This window comes from Trichomonas vaginalis, chromosome V (genome assembly GCF_026262505.1).
Source record: "Trichomonas vaginalis G3 chromosome V, whole genome shotgun sequence".
In the NCBI taxonomy this organism is placed as follows: domain Eukaryota; phylum Parabasalia; order Trichomonadida; family Trichomonadidae; genus Trichomonas; species Trichomonas vaginalis.
The window spans coordinates 19,120,570-19,142,050 of NC_067207.1; the positions used below are offsets into that span (position 1 = coordinate 19,120,570).

A 21,481-nucleotide genomic window follows, 5' to 3' on the forward strand; every position below is an offset into this window, starting at 1 on the left:
TTTTATTTACTGAACGTACGACGTTTGAGACATCAAAAATTCCAAAATAGAATTGTAACGCTACAATATCAATATAAAAAAAGTGGAAAATTGAATGAATTCTGATCGTGTTTTTTCACTTTTTTCCCACTCTAGAATGATACACATGATAAACAAAAAAGAATAGAAGAATATTTGCTTGTTAATATAATAACTAATACACTAAAAGTGTTGTTTATTTCAAATAAGAAAAGAATTCACATTATTACAAACAAAAAAAATATTATAAAAAATATAAAACAGAATATATAAAATTAAAAATGTAAAGAAGCCAATTCATTCGCAATGTGTGAAACAGCACTTTCTTCCATGCTCTCAGATGTGAAGTCTATAAACCCTGGCACATCTTCGAACTGGTGTTTCAAGTTCTTCTTCATTTCGTCCATCTCAATAATGATCAAATCCGGATCCATACTCGAAATCTGTCTGACAGAAACCAAGAAATTCTTCAAACAATTTCTAAACTCTTCATCCGGAGTATTTTCATTAAACAGAACAGTCAATATATCTCCTATTTCAGAAGGTGTTTCAGTAGGAAACATCTGGCAAAGAGAAGAACCAAGTTCTATTGCCTGTTGTTTAATTATCTGCAAATTCACAATTGTTTTAATCAGCATAACTTGGTATCTAAAAGAAGATTTCGTGGAAGTATCAGCCAATACTTGGAAAGCAAACAACATCAAATCCATTGCATTCCTTTCACAAAACTGCTCAAATATCTCTCCGCCAATTCTTGATAATCCATTAATCAGCTCATTCATCGCTCTGATCGCTATTTCATTCGTATTCGACATTGGATGGTTGCAGCCCCATTTCAAACACTCGATGAAGCTGTCTTGATCTTCTTCTGGTATCATTGCAATGAATCGCGGTGAATCAAGACATAGATGCCTCATAAATGTTAAAAATGAGTCCCTGAATTCAGGAATTTCATTCAATTCGTCGCCAACAATAGAAACAACTGGTCTGTATAATTTGTTCAGGATTTCATCAAGATAAGGTGCTACTAAGTTTCCGTAGTATTTTATGATGTTTGAACAGTACTCAAACACTTTGGGAACACGGAAACAAGATAGACTTGATGAGAATTCGTCTAAAACGTAAATTAAAACGTTGGAAATCAAAAATTCCGAGGCAAAAACGTCATCTCGTATGACATGACATAATAAACAAAGATATGAGAGTAGAATGGACCGGATTCTCATAGATGCTGCGGTTTCCCGCCAGTAATCAACACGGGGATCGGCGTAAAACTGTTTGATTAAATCGGAAAATCTTTGATAGTAATTTATGAAGAATTGGGCGGATTGCTTGATCAAGTCTGGTATGAACTCGTGTAAATATGCAACTGTTTTGTCGATACAGCCAATAATGACAAAGAAATCTTCATATGATTCGAAATCGTTCTGAGAAATCTTCTCCCAGGCTTCGTTCATCTTCTGTACAAGGAACTCCATGATCTGGTTAGACAATTCATGGCGAGATTCAACGGGAGCTGCTAAAACAACGATACCGATAAATTCAAACATAGGGGGAACAAAGTCAGAAAACAAGGGGTGGATGATTATTTCGGTTTGTTCGATAATACTCGTTATGAGGGTCATATCGCCTGTTGCTGTGTAAAATTCGTCTTTGCAACGACAGCCGATCTTTTTAAGCGTATCTACTGCATACTCTTGAATTTCAATTATATCGTACTGCATCGATTCAATTATTTTTGTGAATGTCATCACAAAATATTCTGTGTTTCGCTTCAAAAAGTCGGTATATTGTGTACACATAAACATGAAGCCGATCGCGGCGGCTTTGAAGAGTTCCCCGTGTTCGGTGTCCTCTGTCATGATTCTTAAGTATGGTTCAAAGAAGGATGGATTCAATTCGTCCTCGATTTCGGATACAATTGCACCGGCAACTGCTCCATAAGCGTAACTCATGGAGAGAATGCCATTTGGATCGAGAGTTCCGTTTGTAAACTCTGAATGGCGCTCTTTAAAGGCTAAAAGAGTGGCTTGTGTGTCAAGATTTGTTATGAAAACTAAGATTTCTCTGGCGTTTGAATATTGTGAGCCAAAACCATGGCCACTGATAAGTCTGCGATGTTCTGTGCCATCGGATTCACAGAAACTTGTGCTTTGATGAGGAGATGGCATTCTATTTATTAAAATCTGACGAAGATATGGAAATAGTTCAACATATATGGGTGTAACTTCGAGATTGATCTTTTGTGTGATGTTAATATAGATTCTTCTTAAAATTTGGACCCAATATTCCAATAAATCTTCAAAAATGTCTGTTTTTGAGTCTGTAATATCTAATAACCAATCAAGTAATATTTTGAGATTCTGTTCGTGCTCTTCGACTTCGACAATTGTATAATATTGTTGTAAGAACTCTATAATGGCTGTAACAAAGTATTCGACAAATTCATCGTCACCTGATAATTTTTGTGCCTCTATAAAACTGTTTCCAATTGAGCTGCTGAGTTTTCCAACGATTAAATCGAAAAGTTGACCGAGAAAAGGGTAAAGCTCTTCAGGAATGTCTTCCATGGATACGATATTTGTAATAACGCCGATAACAGCAACGCAAAGATCTGAATTCAGAAGATATTTCGTAAGAAGTTCGTTAAGAAGCGAAGACTGTAACAAAACCTCTGGATTTAAGTAAGTAACAAGACGTCCAAGTGTTGCAAGCGAAGACTGAATCAACGAAGTGTTATTTGTTTCGAATGTTTCTTGAATCAAGTTAATTATTGAATCTATGTATTTTTCGAGTTCCTCTTTCATTTCCTGTGATCTCACTGATGTCAGAGAGTTCTCGAAACATTCCTCAACTTCATCAGCAAGTGTAGATAAAATCGAAAATACGTTTTTGCAGTGATTTTGAGATTTATGAGACATCTGAAGTAGATCTGAAAGGAATGACGGCCACCGTTCTGGAAAATCGTATTTAGCGATCTCTACAAGAATTAAATTTGCCTCACTGATGTGACTTTGTTCTCCGTTGTTTTCGATGTAATTGTCGATGAATATGTTGATATATTGCTTGATCTCTTCCTTGAAATCATTAGGTAGACTTAACCATCTGAATTTCACGGCATCTAACAAAGCAGTTAAGGCAATATACTTAGTACCTGATGAAAATTCTGACCCTAAAACATCTTTGACACATTTGTATGCATCATCACGTTTTATAAAACTCATAAGGATGCTGTTCGCATCTTCGTGAGAGATTTGATTGTCCTGATGATACAGACAGCGTACAACTGTGTCTAGGTCAACTAAGTTGATGTCAGTCCCAGGTATTGCTAGTAAATCCATAAACAGAAAAGTTTTGTACATGTCACATTTTTTCCGGAATGTTTTTCATATCAAAGATAAGTTGTATGGGTCTAAGGATGTCAATTTGGAAGAAAAGTGAGAAAATTCCTAAAATGCTAAAAAGGAATTTTCCAAACGTATTTTTTTATCTCATTTTTTTGATTTTGAAAAAAATTTGGAGAGAAGAACTCTTCGTTTTTGAATTTTATCACGATGGTTTTAAAGTATATTAGACACATGTATTGGTATTACTATTTTTGTATATTTTGAGAGAAAATCCCTAAAAAGTGAGAAAATCTAAGACGGTTTGAGAAAATATATAAACTATTGAAAATTTGAATTAAACTTCTAATTTGGAAAAAAGAAATTTGGAAAGAAGAAAATTCAAAAATCGAGATTTAGACTCAGCATCAAATGGAGAACAAAATGTTTCTTCATATGAAGGAAAAAAATTTTCTTGTGAAGAAATAGAGTTTTTAAAATTTTATTGTATGTAATGAAATAAACAAATATTAAAATTATTTTTTGATAACAAGAAAATTCCCAATAGAAAATATTTGAGAGAAAGAAAAAAAGAAAAATGAAAAATATTACTCTCCTTTATATTTCATGAGATTTTAAATTTATTCTCATAAAATTGACAAATATCTTAAATATCTGGATCACTCACATATACAATGAATTGAACGATAAAAATAATACAAACTCAACTAAGTTTCCTGTCTTTCAACTAAAAAAAAATATGCAAATTAAATTAAATTGTTTATTCAAATATAAAACAAAGATGAAGTAATTACAGTTATCATAAACTTTATGAATAACTCTGTAATTGGTTCAGATTTTCGTAAAAATATTTTTATTAATATCGATAAGAATACGTTTACTTACTATCACAACATATCGATAAACAAGAGTAGAGTGATTTTTATCATCGAAACTTTTTAAAAGCTGTAAGCTGGAAGGAAAAATCTTGTTTTTTCTGAGTTAGTTGTAGAACTATTGATGCATGAGTTATCATTGTGATGTAGAAGGATGTCGATGTACTGACTGAAGGATATGAAGTGAATTGAATTTCATTGCATTTCAATTTGATCAAAATTTGTTGAAATGATATGAATGTGTCAACATCTGTATCACTCTCTTTCACTCCTTCCCTATTCTTTCGAGAACGAAGCTAGCTCAGCTTTCGCTGAGCGAATTGACACTTTTGATGTCCTAAACGTACATCCTCTCAAATTTATCGAAAAAAATTATACCACCTAAACTAGTATATTCTTATTTTAAATATGATATTATCCTTAGAATCCACACTAGAATATATTTAAATCAACTGTTAAAAAAGTTCGAATCCTGCGCGTCTCACTTTTTAAATTTTCCAAAAGGAAAATTATATTCTCCTAAAATGAAAACAATTTTCCGAATTGACATCCTTAATGGGTCAGATTTTGAAAATCAACCCAGTGTTCTCCATACCTTATGCTGAGATTACAGAATAAAAAAAGGTAACTAAACTCCTTTCGCCGATCCGATTTGCCCCATATTTAAAATATAGCTTGCATATGTAGAAGAAAAGCTAATTTTGAAGTACGCCCCAAATCCACCAACAGGATTTCGAGCTACTAAAAAGGTACTTTTAAATGTGATTTTTTTTATAAAAAATTAAATTTATTTTAAGATCAGACTAAAAACTAATTTTATGGAAAATCTATATCGACAAATTTATTACTTATTGGGTATATAGATTTTTTGATTATGGCGATTATGTCTGATATGCTTCCAATAAGCCAAAACACATTTCATACTGATTTCTATAAAAGGTATCTTTATTATAGAAGTGTAAGCTATATCTGTTTGTTTTTTTATTATAACAAATTCAAAATTCTCTTATAAGGACTAGATGAAATCTGTATTATTAAATCATTAGCTAAATGAAGGTTCAAATAGAAAGTAAATATCAATTTATATGATACTGAAACCAAATAGTTCTTTTAATAAAAGATAACACGCTGAAAATTATTGAGTATTTGCAAATCTCAAAAATCTATTGGTGAATTTGGCTCAACTTTTAAAATTATAACATCCATATCAAATCATAAAAGCAGACAAAAATTAAAGCCAAACCTATCGGCCAATTTTTTTTGATATTTTGATTTTTGAGGTATACTTTTAAAAGTGGATTTAAAGCACTGATGAAAAAACATTAACTTCTGTCGTTATGATTATTGATTTAGACAATAATGATTTTAATCTTTGATTATCAAAACACTAAAGTCATCTTTTTAACATTTGCTTGGTAGCATTAACTCAAGTCTAAAGTACTATTTTATGTGGCACTCTTAGAATTTTTGTATTCATTGTACACGCTGAAATAGTACCATTAAAGTTATGGCGGACTTTCAAAAAATAGTTTGGTCACCTTTGAATAAAATTGAATCGTTCCAGAGAATAACGACTTTAGAATCAAATTAACAAGTGAAACTAGTTAAGCATCATTTATCATTTAATATTTAATTATTATTTTTGTATTCTCGTTTTGATTTTTCCATAGTAGTATATGTGGACGGGTTGTGTGACCTTTTTTGTAAACGTAAGAATTCATACAATATTGAACGATTTTGTATCATTTTTTTTTAACATATGAAGTAAAAATGAATGATTCTTACGGTTTTTATTCTTACGTTTTTGAATAAATCAAGATTTAAAAATGATACAAAATTGTAAGACATTTACACTCAACCCATAAATGATGTAATAAACACATTAAAAAAAATTGACATTAATTTTAAAATAATTCATTTTTTTTATTCTTACATAAATGAACGGAACAAGATTCGTGACTGTGAATCAATTAATGGATAAACTTTCACCAATTCTCACCCAGGTTAAACAAGTAGACGTTTATTTTGATGATTACATAGAAAGTTTATTTTATAAAGGTAAGTTTAATATTAAACCTATTGCTTTTGCATTTGATGGTAAATTAATCGAAAATTCAAAAATTTGGGAATTAATTCCGGATATTGAATTTATAACAAATATTAAGGATAAATGGTTTAAACAACAAAACCACCTCACTAAAGTTCTTTGTAGATTAATGATTAAAACTGAGGAAAAAGAATTTAACGAGTTTAAATATCATCCATGTAAAATTTTAGAACTTGGTAACAAAAAACTTCAGAAAAAATTAAACGATAGACTATCAAAAGATAGAATCGAAAGAATAAATAAACTCGCTATAGATAATGGTAATGATGAAGAAGAATTTGATGAGTTCAACATAGAACTTTAAGAAACTAATGATTATTTGAATTTATGAAATCAATTATTTGATTCATGTCTTACATTTTTGAATATTTTATTTTTTTTATTTTGTATCAAATGAGTGTCACAACTAACAATGTTAAAAATTTAGGATTCACAAATGAGGAAATAAAGGATATATTAGAGGAGGCGGGTTATGAGGTTGATAAATATTATTTAAGAAATTGTAAAAAATTCGCGGAGTTTTTAAATGAATTTGATTATGATGGAAAAATGAATAAAGATGATGTTATAAATTTCTTATATCCCACATCTAAAAAAGAAAAACCTAAAGAACCTGATGTTTTCTCTGAATATTATGAAGAACGAATTAAAGATGATGAATATGATGAAATTGAAAGACTGGAAAAAATAAGAGATGAAATAGATGAAAAAATTAAGGAATTAAGAGAAGTTGAAAATGAAGTAGAGGGTTTAATGAATATCCCAGCTTCAGAATCAGAAGTTCAGAAATCTCATGAAGAAAGATATAAAAATTATGTCTTAGAATCAACACAAAATTTATTAGATGGTGACATAGATGAAACACTTTCAGAAGAAGGAACTAAATTTATTCGTAAACATAAGTTACAATTTATTAATAATGAAGAATACCCTTGTATATTACTTTCACCACCTTTAGATTCTGAGAAATTCAAAAAAGCTCTTAAAAACGTGACATATGCAACTAATACGATTAAGAAAGAAGATCATGATATTTACACAAATTATTATTTAAATAAATGCACAGGTGTTGATAAAGTTTTTGATTTATTAGATAAAATATCAAAAGAAACCATTGGAACCTATAAAATTTTGTGTGATTGTGGTTTCATTATTGAAGATACCAATAATGTTTCATATGAAAGAACAGCACCGAAGGAAGATGAAGTTGAAAGGTCTATACCATTCGTTATTAAGAACATAAAAGATATGAAAACTTATAAGCATTATATTTATTCATTTATTTCAGAAAAAATGGAAGCAACCCATAAAACATCTTCTCATCATTTTATAGCTATTCATACATTCCTTTTCAAAGTTGTGAAATTAAATAAGACAGGAATTAGATTTAATGTATCAGGGTACACATTCTTGAGTAAATTAAAATGTATTCGTCACGTCGCAGATGATAAAAATTTATGTATTCTTAATTCATTTTATGGACTTTAATAAATAAACTTTATTTTTATTTTTTAATCTTTTATTCTTACATAAATGAACAAAAACGGAACAGCTAAAATGAATGATAATCAAATTAGAGCAGAAGGTAGAAGGTTATTTAAACGCTTCTATAACATTCCTGATGGTGTTAATCCTAAAACTCGTAGAAGCTATTTAAATGAAGCAATAGATGCATATGACGGGTTTGACATTTCATCAGAAAGTGAGAGATTAGCGAGAATGTTAAATGTTAATATTGATTTCTATTATTGTGATCCTCAACCAGAAGATGTGGATATAAATAAGGTAGACTTTCCATTAGTGGAATCAATAATGATAGATCCAGAATTTGAAACAGTAAATATTTTATTAACACAGAGTCCATGTGGAAAACTTCACGCTGACAGAATAACAGACGTTGAAGCACTCACCGGCTATAAAGTTTGTCCATATTGTAAAGAAAAGTTTATTCTATCGCGATGATCCAGAAAGGAAAAACCAAAGAAGATTTTTAAAGCATTGTGAGAAATGTAAAGAAAATAATGGAAGATTAATTCAAGACGTTCAATTGCAAAAGAACAGCAACCATATGCACCACATATTACGAAACAGAAGATATATCAGTGGTTATTAGCTCACAATTTGCAGGAATATTATCAACCAACAAGATATTATATTACTTTTGACTTTGAAACATTAGAGACTAAAGAAGAATTACAACTTTCTGAGTGTGCAACTTTGAATGCTTACTTAAAACCATTCATGGTATCATCAACGGTTAAATTAAATGATAAAACATATACGAGGAATTTTTGCTTAACTTCGAGTGATTCTTTTATTTCTGATTGGATTGAGTTTTTATTTTCAACCTGTTCATTAGTTGCTAAATCAAATATTGAACAATATGAAGAATTATTGAAGCCACAAACGGTGGGGACTTTGTCTCATACATTAAATGAAAAACAGAAGGAAGCATTTAAAGAACTTCTAGATGAGGAATTTAATAAAGTGAATATCATAGGTTTTAATTCGGGAAAGTTTGATTTAAATTTAATTCTTCGTGATTTAAATACTGCAAAATGGAAAATAAAATCAATGCTGGGTTCATCTTCACAATTTAAGCAAATCATTGTAAAGAAAACAAACGTTCCATATGAATTGAGATTTATTGACATCAAAAATTATATAGCGGGTGGGACATTGGAACAATTCACTCAAGATTTCGGAAACAATAAATCACGTGTTAAATCCTTTTTTCCTTATCAATTCATCACATGGGAGAATTACGAAGAAGAATTATATAAAGTGGAACCATTCACGAAAGATTCATTTTATTCAGCATTAACTCAAGAAACTATATCAGATAGTGATTATCAAATATATCTCAATGATGCTAAAAATTTTAAGAATAGATTAGAATATTTTATTCATTATTGCAATAAAGATGTTGAAATTATGATTGACCCAATTGATAAAATTATTGAAGAAACATTTGTTTATAAAATTGATATGCTTCATAATCTTTCTTTATCATCGAATGCTTCAATGATTCGTTACGCTTTAGCATATAAAGACTTTAATCATAATGAAAAATATCCTGAGGAAGAGATAGAATCAAGTTTTGAATTAACGAAAAAGTATTGGAAATATAAAATTGAATCATATAAGAAACAAGATGAAAAAGCAGAAAGAGATATAAAAATAATGTTTCAATGGATGATTTTCAATACTATCACGATTTAATCCTTTCATCTAAATGCAAAATGTGTGGTAAAGCGTTTACATATGCAAATAAACCAACATTGGATAGAATCGATAATGAAAAACCACATACCAAAGAAAATTGTCAGTTAATGTGTTGTTATTGCAATGTCGTAAAATCAAATAAAGACGAAGATGTTCAACGTTTAAGAATCAATTTAAGAAATTATGCATTAAAAAATAATTTACCAATGACTTTAGATTCAGTTGAAGCTTATCACATTCTCCGTAATGGAATTACTGGTGGTCTATCAAATGTTCAACATCGTGTTAATCTTAAAGGAATCACACATTAATAAACTTTCATATAATCCAGAAACTAAAACTGTATCAAATGAGGACACCACCAACATCATGACTCATTTCGTTGGTGTTGATTTTAATTCATTATATCCTTCATCATTTTCATCTAATCCTCATGATTTCATTCAATATACTGACCATAAAATGTATATGCCGGGAAGATTGAATGGTGTTATCATTTGTGATACAGCAACAAAGAAAGCAAAAGCATTGGGAATTATTAGAAGAAAAATACTTTATTCGTGGCTGAAGTAAAGGGTCACATTGATGAAAAATACATTAATGATTACATAAACTTTTTACCAATAATAAGAAACTTAGATATTATCACAGATGAAAAAACAATTGGTAGTTTTATGTATAATTACATGAAATCAAACAATCTGCCAGTTGACCAGAAACAGAGAAAATTAACTCAGTTAGCATCAACACACAACCAATATCAACCATTTTCATCTTATTATCTTTGGTATCTAATAGACAGATTTATTTTATCATCGATGATATTCAATCAATTTTAACATTTACGAAAAACACTTGTTTTAATGAATTTGCGAACGAATTTATGAACGAAAGACAAAAGGCTGAATTAGAAGGAAATAAAGGAAAAAGTTTATTTTGCAAGATTTCACTTAATGGATCATATGGTTACGATGCAATGAATACACAAAATTACGCAAAGACTAAAATAATGAATGCACAGAAGGCACGCGTTGCATGTATGTCAAATAAGTTTAAAAACATAAGAGAAATAGGAGAGGATACATATCAAGTGATGCTCAAAGATAGATTTTATAGATGTGAAACATGTTTACAAGAGGCATTCTTTACTTTAGATAATGCTAAATACTGGTATTTGGTTTTCATTTATGATTTTATGTATAAATGTATGGATGTTAATCGTTTTCATTTCATTGAAGGTGATACTGATTCATCTTATTGGGCTATTGCTGGCGATCCAAATCTTCCTAACACTCAAGCATTTCAAGCAATTGTTACCGATAAACAATTTTATGATAAAAACATTTTCAAATTCGCACCATTTGATTTCTTCTGTTTTGATGAGAAATTTAAACCTAAATTAAAGAATAAAGTTGAAGAAAAAGCACATGAGAAGAAGTTATTGGGTTTAGCAATTGAGAAACAAGGTGATAACATGGTTGCTTTATGCCCCAAGTGTTATACATCATTCAACGGTTCAATTGATGGAAGTGATTTTAAAAAGATTGCGCAAAAAATGAAAGGAGTTAGTTTACGACAAAATAAACAATTAACACCTGAAAATTATTTGGATATAATAAATGATAAAGTGATATTTGATGGTCAGAATATTAATTTACAACTTAAAAACGGATTAATGACTCGCTTAACAATCGGTAAGACTGCATTAACAGGAGCACACACTAAGGCTGTATGTTGTGAAAATGGATGTTGTATGCCATTTATTTAATAAAATGCCACAGAAGAGACAAAAGGAACCGTTAATGATGGTTTTGATTCTTGATCAAAGAGGTGGGCACCCCTTAAACATTTATTTTATTTTTATATAAATGGATAATGTAGATTTAAAAATTTTAATTGATGATTTAGTACTTAATCAAAATTTTCTTGATTATTATGATTTAAAAGCATATCTCCAAAAATATGATAACAATATAACGGGTGATGATATGGAATATTATTATCCGTATTATAAAAATGAAATTTTGAAATATCATGATAAAATAATTTCTAAAATTAAAGACAAAATTAAAAATAATGAATATGCAAAGGGAAAAACTAAATCACAACTTAAACAATTGAAAGATTTCAAAAATAAAGTATTAACAGAAGAAGATATTGATGAATTATATAAATTATATAATCCCGAGCCGCAAAAGCCAAATGTTCAACAGTTAAAAGTGCAAAACACCCAGGTCCTTCAGACCATAAATGATGCACAAGCTTTAATTTATGATTCATTAGTTAAACCACATTCAGCCCGACTTTTAAATGAAGATCAACTTTTGGAATTCATCCTTCAACATAAACTCGAAGCGGGAAAGTATATCAAACCTTTATATACAGTATATTTAAAACAAATGAATAGAATACATCCAGAATTAATGAAAGGAGGAATGAAATCCAAAACTTCATCATCCAAAATCAAAGCAGATAAAATTAAACACTTACAACACCAAAACCTCCAACAGTAGTACCTCCTCTCCTTCAGTTAATCCTTCATCATTCACTTTATTATATCCATTTCAAACATTAAAGAAGCAAAAAGATTTTAAAAAGGATTTCAAATATTAAATAAACCAATGACCCAAAAATTCAACCGTTAAAGGAAAAATTTAGTCGCCCCTCATTTGCACCACATCCATATTCATACGAAATCGATCATTTAGAATATTCAAAAGGAAACGTTACTTATTTATTCGCCATTAACATTAACACAGATATTTATATTGCATTCCGGTGAAAGGGAAAACAGAACAGGAAACAAGAAGAGCTATTCAATACTTACTAGATCATGAAAGAGTAGATAATATCAGAGGTGATGGTGATAAAGGATTTCAGGCAGCTATGGCTCATTATTTTCCACAAATTAATTTTTACTTTTCATCCTCTCCATATACGTTTCATAATAAAATAGTTGATGCAGTAATGAGAACTCTTAGAGATGCGTTAGGGGTTAATGGTCAGATATACTGGGATGGAAATCATGACTCCATCATACAGCAGTTAGTATATTATTACAATAATACATGGCATAGAACATAAACATGAAACCGTGGAAATGAAAAATGATATTTCAAAAGAATGGAATATATTAGAAAGCAAATGGAAAGGTTAAATGATGTTAAACGTGAACAAATTAATTCGGGGCTCATGAATTTTAAACAAGGGGATAAAGTTTTGATTCATCTCGATTATGGAAAAACTGATAAATCAATGACAAAAAGAAGACGAAGATTTGACACAATAGCTGAATTTGTTAGATATATTAACGGTAATGTATTAGTTGAGGTTAACAATAAATTAATAGAAATTCCGATTTATTTTATTACTCCATTATATTTAAATAATATTTAATTTTGTTTTTATTTCGTAAGAAATGAGTGACAACGAAGCATCCAAGAGTCCAGACGATGAATATAAAAAGAAACTAAACAAAATTAAATCAAAAATATGCTATTATAAAAAGAAGCCGCAATGTGGTGGGGTTGAAAACGATCAAAGAGATGAAAGAAATAATCGAAAAATTAGAAACTTATCGTTCAATCCTTAAACTGAGTGAAGCAAAAATAAAAGAATTTAATAGAATAAATAAATTGGTTGGAAGAGATGAATTTAATAAAGATGAATTTTTAAACTCAATCCAAATTTAATTTTTATTCCTCATCTTCTCGGTTTTTGTGGTTTGTTGTTTTTAATTTGTTTTTGCATCATTTTTATCATTTCCTCCCTTGTTATGATTCGTGGTAAATTTTGAGCTTGTGGGGTATCCATTTATATAAAATTTTGTTATCAGTTATGTTATCATTAATGATTTCAGGTTATTCAATAATTAATTATTTTTGAAGAACTGAAGGTGCTACCATGTTACCATGTGCTACCAGGTAAATTAACTTCTCTGAAAAATGGTGACAACATGACATTTTGACAACATCACTGGAGGAAGGCACTTATGAATTATTTTTGAAGAACTGAAGGTGCTACCATGTTACCATGTGCTACCAGGTAAATTAACTTCTCTGAAAAATGGTGACAACATGACATTTTGACAACATCACTGGAGGAAGGTAAAAATAAATTCAAATCATACTTTATAAAGCTTCATTTACAGGTATTTCATCGTCAGTAAATGAATCCTCATTATCGTTTGGTTCAACCTGTTTATATAATCCTTTCATTTCTTCTTTCAAAACATAACACCATGTTTGTTTATCGTCTATTCTTCTATGTTTCCTATCACATTTATCCTTAATACTCATTTGAAAATTCTTGTCTTTCATGTCTGATGGTTTGCAGAATAGAGCATTTTTACACGTCATACCTGCACACAATTCATCATAATGTGTATTTATCCATACATCTAAAGGATTTGATGATAATTCAATTAAATCTTGTTTGGCTTCAGTCATCGGTATGATTCGTACATTAAATGATGAAAGGTCATATTGCATAAAATACGTCAGCAAATTATCATAAAATTCCTTTGTGCATGAATCCATTAAATTCTTGAAGTAATCAAATTGACCCTTAAATTTACCATTAACTCTTAAAACTACATATCTTCTGTCTCCAACTTCAATTTTGACAGGGTAAACGTTATTAGTTACGAAAATGAAGTTTGCAACATTCTGAGCTGTTCTTCTGGGTTGATTCTTTTCATTAATTCTTATCTCATTATCCGTTATAATTGATTTCAAAGCGTTGAAGTTTGCGAGTCTATCTTCACCCACATTCTTGAGTTCATTAAGTACAAGAAACATTTTATTCTCAACCACTGAATTGAAATTACCCGTTAGCTCACCTATTTCAGTAATGTTTTTACATGAATAACCGGCGAGAAGTTCGGAAATAATGTCCGTGAATCTGTTTTTACCTGTTCCCTGAAGTCCTTTCAAAATAATTGCTGTTTCATTCTTGATTCCAGGATGTTGAATCATTGATGCAATCCAGCCGAGAAGGTATTTATACACTTCATCGTTATTATCACAAATGACTTCTTTAATGAAATTCATAAACATCTCAATTTTTGAGTAATCTGGTTTTCGAGAATGTTGTATTTATAACCCTGAAACGTTGAGAAAACATCTGGAGAATTAGATTTAAAGCAAACACCCTTAACGGTTAATGAAGACAATTGATTTAGTAGTGCATCCCATGCTGTTATTGTTTTACCTTCTTCATTAAATAATTTAATCATTTTGAGTGACTCTTTCATGTTTGATTGAAGAACGAATGACATTTGATTCATTTTGTCGTGGATATTATAGTCCTTTTGAATGAAATATTTATTTCCACAATCTACAAAACGGATTACACGTGATAAATCCTCAATTACTTCAGAACTGTTTTTATACTGATGATTTTCAGCCTTGCGTCTAATATCTGTTATCAAAAACGAGTCATCAAGTTTGATATCAAATGTTATTTTTGGCTTACGTAATAAAGGTAAAACATATTCATCATAATATTCCTTTTGATATAGTTTTAGAATCTTCACCAAAACAAATGGAGAAGTCATTAAATATGCATATCTACTACGTGCTTTTTCAAAATTACTTTTTGCATTTTCTGTTAAACTGCAGAAGTTATAAACGTTATCGTATGCTTCATTAATTAAATGATTAGGTAACGAATTAATAGCTTGAAACAGTGTGAATAATGTATTTCTTTTTCTAAATTCATGTTTCCACCGTCATTATGTACTTCAAAATCACAGATGCCATCAACTATGCTCTGGGCAAGTTTATCGTCAATGTTTACATCTTTGTTTTCATTCATTATACTCTTTATTTCTTCGTTCTTTTGTTCAACTCTTACCTTAATATTCAAATCATTTAATATATCATTCACTGTTCTGTTAATGTTGAATCATAACTTCCACGAATGAATGAGTATGTATTGATTGGTTCTGTTGCATTCTTGCGAACTCTTGAATCAGCCATAACCACTAAAGAACGCTTTGAATCATCAATAGAAGTCATTATATCAATATCATAATCATTGCAGGAATAACATTTAATCATTCTGTTCGAAACTGCATAGAAGAAATTAGTGTTACAATAAATGTGAAGACCTCCTGAAGCGGTTTTAACGATAACATCTTTATCCGAAAGTTTTGATAAAATGTCTTTTCTAACTGTTTCTTTAAGTTCATCATTGTATGATTTATTAATCAACATCTATAATCGTTAAATTTGATATTTTATTTACTAATAAAGCCATACCGTTTTCCTTCCTCTTCCTCCATCATGTTTGAGGTAGTTATGTAAATCAATCATGTTTTCACCAATTCTTTCGTTGAGGATTTTAGTTTCTGCCACAACTAATTCCTCAACTAATGAATCAATAACTTTTTCATCAGAAACGATATAGTCACTGTTGTTGTTTGTTGCCACAACTAATTCCTCAGCTAATTCCTCAACTAATGAATCAATAACTTTTTCATCAGAAACGATATAGTCACTGTTGTTGTTTGTTGCCGTCATTTATATAGGAATAAAAAAATAAAAATAATTTTAAAACTAACTTTATTTTTGGGCTGCATCATATTTCCTGAACTGTTGTCAAAATGTCATGTTGTCATCATTTTTCAGAGAAGTTAATTTACCTGGTAGCACATGGTAACATGGTAGCACCTTCAGTTCTTCAAAAATAATTCATAAGTGCCTTCCTCCAGTGATGTTGTCAAAATGTCATGTTGTCATCATTTTTCAGAGAAGTTAATTTACCTGGTAGCACATGGTAACACGGTAGCACCTTCAGTTCTTCAAAAATAATTCATAAGTGCCTTCCTCCAGTGATGTTGTCAAAATGTCATGTTGTCATCATTTTTCAGAGAAGTTAATTTACCTGGTAGCACATGGTAACATGGTAGCACTGAAATCAAATTTTGTTATCAGTTATTTTATCATCATTTTATTAACTTCATCTTTAGTTAATAATTTGAATGGATTCGCTAATGTTCCACCTTGAGTCACAACACTTGCCCCGGCTAATTGTGAAGAACCTGGGATAAGTACTCCACGAAATGATTTCATTGGTAACATTAATTTAGAAATAGTTGGCTTAATTAATTTTGTCATTTATGATAAAAATAAAATTACATAATTTAAATTTTTTTTTTCTCATTTTCTCATCCTGTTTTGGTTTCAGCAACTTTTCAAGTTGTTGTCTTGTCAGTAACTTTAATTTTAACTTTGGATCAAATATTGGGTTTCCATCTTTATCTCTTCCAATAACACCATATGGTAGAATCTTCATTTATACTAAAATAAAAATTTAAATTATACCGTTCACTCTTTTGGAGCTCCTAAAGTTTGTGAAACAAACATTGAGCGTTCATTGAACTCTATACCATGCGTAAACTGTCATGTAAGGTGGCATGTATTCTTTACTTTGTCCCGTTGTTTGTGTATATCCTGAAACGAAATGTGTATGGTTTCCTTCTCCCTGAGTGTCACTCCAGTAACAATTTATAGCAAACTTAACGTCATCTTTAACATCATATCCTTTACCTTTTGTCATTCCTGACCAATCCCAATATCTATGCTTATGCCAACCCGCTTGAGATGTGCTTAAATCTATGTAGTGACTGTGTGCAGGTAAATTTTCACCTGTAATCGTTTTACTTCCCCCTGTTTCCATTGATGAGTTTGCACAATACAAAAACCTGTCGACTATTTGTTCCCATGCACCAACACCAAACATTACTTGAGGACCTCTTGCATCCATAGATGTATAAATAGAACCTACTGGGTTCATTAAATCAAACATATGAGATATTATAGGATTGTCTCTTTTGAACTTAAAATATAGTGCAACTATTTCAGGTTTCTTTTGGTTTGTGTCAGAATATTTTTTATAATATAATCTTATGTTTTCAGGGTAGGTAAAATTTTGACTATAATATTTATTTCTGTCATCTGTATAATAATATACTATTCTCGTTTTTTCTATTGCATTATATCTTTTATATCTATAATAATCTAAATATAATGTTAACTTTTGTTCATCTACATGTGGTGTTCTGACATCATCTCCATAGTCATAATAATATGGTGCTGGAGCTAGGTTAGACAATGTCATATCTGTCATTTCATAAACTCTTAAATATTTCTTTTGTTCGTCTCCATATAAGTTTAAGTAACAGCTGTTGTCTAATGGAACTTTAACTTGTGTGCCATCATTCTTTTTATAGCTTACATACATTTCATTGTTATTTTTCGGAATGAGTTTACACCGTGTACCATTTTTTAAGGACTGTACAAACTGCCATCTAAAATATTTATTTTCTTCATTGACAGAAAAGTCACCAACAATAGTTTCAATATTTTTTGTTGTTCCTATCAAACTTTGGTATATTTCATTCACATATTCCTTATCTGCCTTCTTCATTAACTCACTAGCCACATATTCCTTATCCACTTTCTTCTCTAACTCATCGTTAACATAAGTTTTATCCGCTTTAAGGTCTAAACATCCTGAAACCCATCCTGTATCAGCTTTAGTTTTAAAAATCTTCGATGTCCATTCATGATACCATTCAACCCTTTCTTTAATTTCATTATCTTTTTCATCACATATTCCTTATCTGCTTTTTCATTAACTCACTAGCCACATATTCCTTATCCTTTCTTCATTATGTCATTTAGGAAACCTTTTATGAATTCCTCATTTAAATTAAATCTTCCAATCTTCAAAACTTTGGAAATGCATTTAATGCGTAATATCTTTGTTCTTCTGGTGGAATTGATGTTATATCATCCGTTATACCTTTAATTTTAGAATTCATAAATAAAATTTCTTTTATATTTGATATCACTGCACCACCTTTGCAAACGAATTCGAAACGCTCATTTTTCAATACTATCTCCAAATCTCCATATTTCAACATTTGTGTTTGTTCTGCCGTCTTTGAATTATATGCATATATGGCGTATGTAATGGTTTGAAGGACCTGGGTGCTTTGTGTCTTAAGTTGCTGTGGTTGCTGTTGTTTAATCATTTATTATGATTTAAAAATAAATATTTAATCCATTATCTCATCAGCTATTTTTTCTATTTGAAATTGCCATAATATTTCATTCATAAATTCTAAATCACAATCAAATAGGTCAGTTATTCTAAATTTAATATTTGATAAATCTTTTGAATGAAGAATAAATGAATTCCCGGATAATTGAAACGGATATGATAAAGAAAATGTGTTTAAGTTGATGGATAAAATGTTTTGTATTGATGGGTAAGAGTTAGGGTCTAATGTTTGATGTGAAAATCTCATTGGGGTATTAACTTTATCACATTTGATTAAAATGAAATTGGAACCAGTGTCAGAATACAAAACATCCCCAACATCTTTTTCAAAATTTAATATCCCCAACAATGAACGAAGGTGAGGAGTACAAAATTTAATTTTCAGCGGGAATTTAATAAGGTTATTTATTTCATCAAGTTCAAAAAGTTTATCAGGTTTTGATTTAAAATTTTCTTCATACCATACGATAAATGATTCATTTAAATAACTTAAAATCGTGTTAATATCCCATTTCGCTATCACATTATTTATATACATATCATACGTTTTTTCATGGTCATCTTTAATAAATGATATATAATCTGAAGGGTCTAAAAGAATGGGATTAAATTTACCACTCACAGAAACGAGAGTAACATTATAAATTCCGCTAACTGTTAAATTTAATTCACAACTATTATTCGAAATAATATTGATAATTGACATTTTTATTACGATTAAAAATATGGTAAAGCGTTATTTTCCAGTGATAAATAAAACTAGATAAGATTACCTCAAGAATTCATAAATTCAACGAATAAGAAATTCATTCATGTTATAAATTTTAGTGTTTTCAGAAAATATGAGTCGATGTCATATTCATCATCAGGTTATATTTCACTTCATTCAAATTTAGTTCAATCAAACCCATATAATGACCATTTCATAAGATTTTCAGATGGTATTAAAAATGTAATTGATAGATTAAAATATGAACAGATTGACAATATCGAATTTTTGGAATTTTGGTTTAAATATCCTGATGGAAAAAAGATTGAAGTTAAAGATAAAGCTGATACTATAACAAAAACAATTACAATGACTGATCCAGATAGTGGGAAACAAAAAGAAATAAAACAAACGATAGAAACTGGTGAAAGGTCAATTATTATTGATTATGATTCAAAGGATTATTATTCGATAATGTTAATGCTTGAATATTAAATAGCCTTAACAAAGAATTTTTCAAGTGATATTTTATATTCATCAACTATTTTATTATAAATATCATTATATGTTAAATGAAGTTCAGTTGTTGTTCCATTCTTTGATATCTTAATTGTGCTAATATCCTTTATAGGATTTATTTTTGCAACTATTCCGCAGCATGAAACCTCATCATCTATGAAAAATTGAATCTTAACGTCTGAATCTTGAACATCACAAAGAATGGCGATAATGTGAATTAATGATTCATAAGGTAAAATAATTAAACCGGATTGGTCAATTAAATTTATTATTGAATCATAATTATTAATTATTATATCACGGTAAATTTTCATTAATTCAAAATTAATGTCTATTTTATATGGGTTCTCGATGTTTGATGAAAGAGTGCTGGGTATGTTGGATAAGTGGGAATTTCAACGGGTTCTTTACCAGGTTCAGATAAAATGATTGGGTCTCCATTCTCATGGTTTTCTTCATCCCTCATTCTTCGGTAAGTCACGAGTTAATAAATTTGGTTGAGTTGCTGACCTTGTTAATTCAGGGCTAACATTAACTTTAACATTTTGAATAATTCGTGATTTATCATCATTTACGTTATAACCAACCGTAATCTCTGCTTTTGCGTTAGTGTTCTTTTGACTAGTGAAACGTCTTCTCATTTATATTCGAATAAAAAAAATATATTTAAACTTTTATTTTGCTGGAACTTTTGAATCTATTATTCCCTGTATTTGTTCATGAAGTTGATTTTTAGCTGTTTCATCGAAATTAATAGACCGAATATATTCATTAATTGCATTCTTATAATCAACTGATTTCTCAAATTTTCTTTTATCTGATTCCTTAACTAAATCATAAGTTAAACCTCGTTGCTGATATAATGGTTTCTTAATTAAATCTTTGAATGCTTGAGATAAAGCACCTGATGCAATTCTTGCTACTATAATTGGTTGGAATTGCTGTTTAAGTTCATCTTTAACATTTGCGAAAACTGGATCGAATAAAGCAACTTTAAAGAATTTCTTAGCTGAAATTTCGGTCTAATATTTGCATATTGACCATCAAACTGGTTAGAATATCGTGGTAATCCATCCGGTCCCTCTTCAATAGCATTTAATTCTTCATTGAAATAAGAATATGGATTATGACGGTATGAATTAATTGGACCATTTTCACCTTCTCCAATGTATTGTTTAACAGCTTTTCCATTTTCATCAAATTGCATAGGATAATGTTCATTATATGCTTTACGTTTAGGATAATCAGATACAGTTAATTTATAACCATTTATGACTTTAATATTACCTTGACCATCAGTAACGAAAACTTCATTTATACCATCAGGTTTTCCATTTGGACCCGTAATGTCTGCTTCGTGTGCTTCCCAATTTGGACCATGACGTTTGGCATATGCTTGAGCTTCTGGTAATGTTAAAACATTTCTCATTTGTTTAACATCTTTTTGAAGACCAGCAACAATATGAACTAATTCTTTCATTCCATCAGGAACTTTCATAGTTCTATTATATGCACCCCTTTTGTTTGTCCCTTGTTTTAATGGAACTTGTAAAAGATTTGCTATTTCTGTCATGTTTAATTATAAATAAAAAATAAAAATTAATTATAAAAA

General features: G+C 29.8%; 4 protein-coding genes and 1 pseudogene across 5 annotated transcripts, besides 2 other annotated features; 3 read left to right on the forward strand and 2 right to left on the reverse strand.

Moving 5' to 3' along the window:
* Window positions 1–202: 202 nt before the first annotated feature.
* TVAGG3_0363680 (nuclear export signal receptor protein) lies at window positions 203–3,506 on the reverse strand (the record flags this gene model as incomplete). Its single annotated transcript, XM_001315859.2, has 1 exon — window positions 294–3,359. The coding sequence occupies one exon, from the start codon at window positions 3,357–3,359 to the stop codon at window positions 294–296; it is 3,066 nt and encodes a 1,021-aa protein (XP_001315894.2).
* Window positions 3,507–4,857: 1,351 nt separating this feature from the next.
* Window positions 4,858–5,779: a mobile genetic element.
* Window positions 5,780–6,649: 870 nt separating this feature from the next.
* Window positions 6,650–21,481: part of a mobile genetic element that runs on past the window's edge.
* Window positions 6,738–7,832, forward strand: TVAGG3_0363710 (uncharacterized protein; the record flags this gene model as incomplete). The annotated part of the gene is made up of 1 exon (XM_051231513.1): window positions 6,738–7,832. The coding sequence occupies one exon, from the start codon at window positions 6,738–6,740 to the stop codon at window positions 7,830–7,832; it is 1,095 nt and encodes a 364-aa protein (XP_051101243.1).
* Window positions 10,579–11,337, forward strand: TVAGG3_0363720 (uncharacterized protein; the record flags this gene model as incomplete). Its single annotated transcript, XM_051231514.1, has 1 exon — window positions 10,579–11,337. One exon carries the CDS (start codon window positions 10,579–10,581, stop codon window positions 11,335–11,337), a length of 759 nt encoding a protein of 252 aa, XP_051101244.1.
* Window positions 11,993–12,858, forward strand: TVAGG3_0363730 (annotated as a pseudogene). Its single transcript has one exon. A coding segment is annotated over exon 1 (866 nt).
* On the reverse strand, window positions 13,700–14,620 carry TVAGG3_0363740 (uncharacterized protein; the record flags this gene model as incomplete). The annotated part of the gene is made up of 1 exon (XM_051231515.1): window positions 13,700–14,620. One exon carries the CDS (start codon window positions 14,618–14,620, stop codon window positions 13,700–13,702), a length of 921 nt encoding a protein of 306 aa, XP_051101245.1.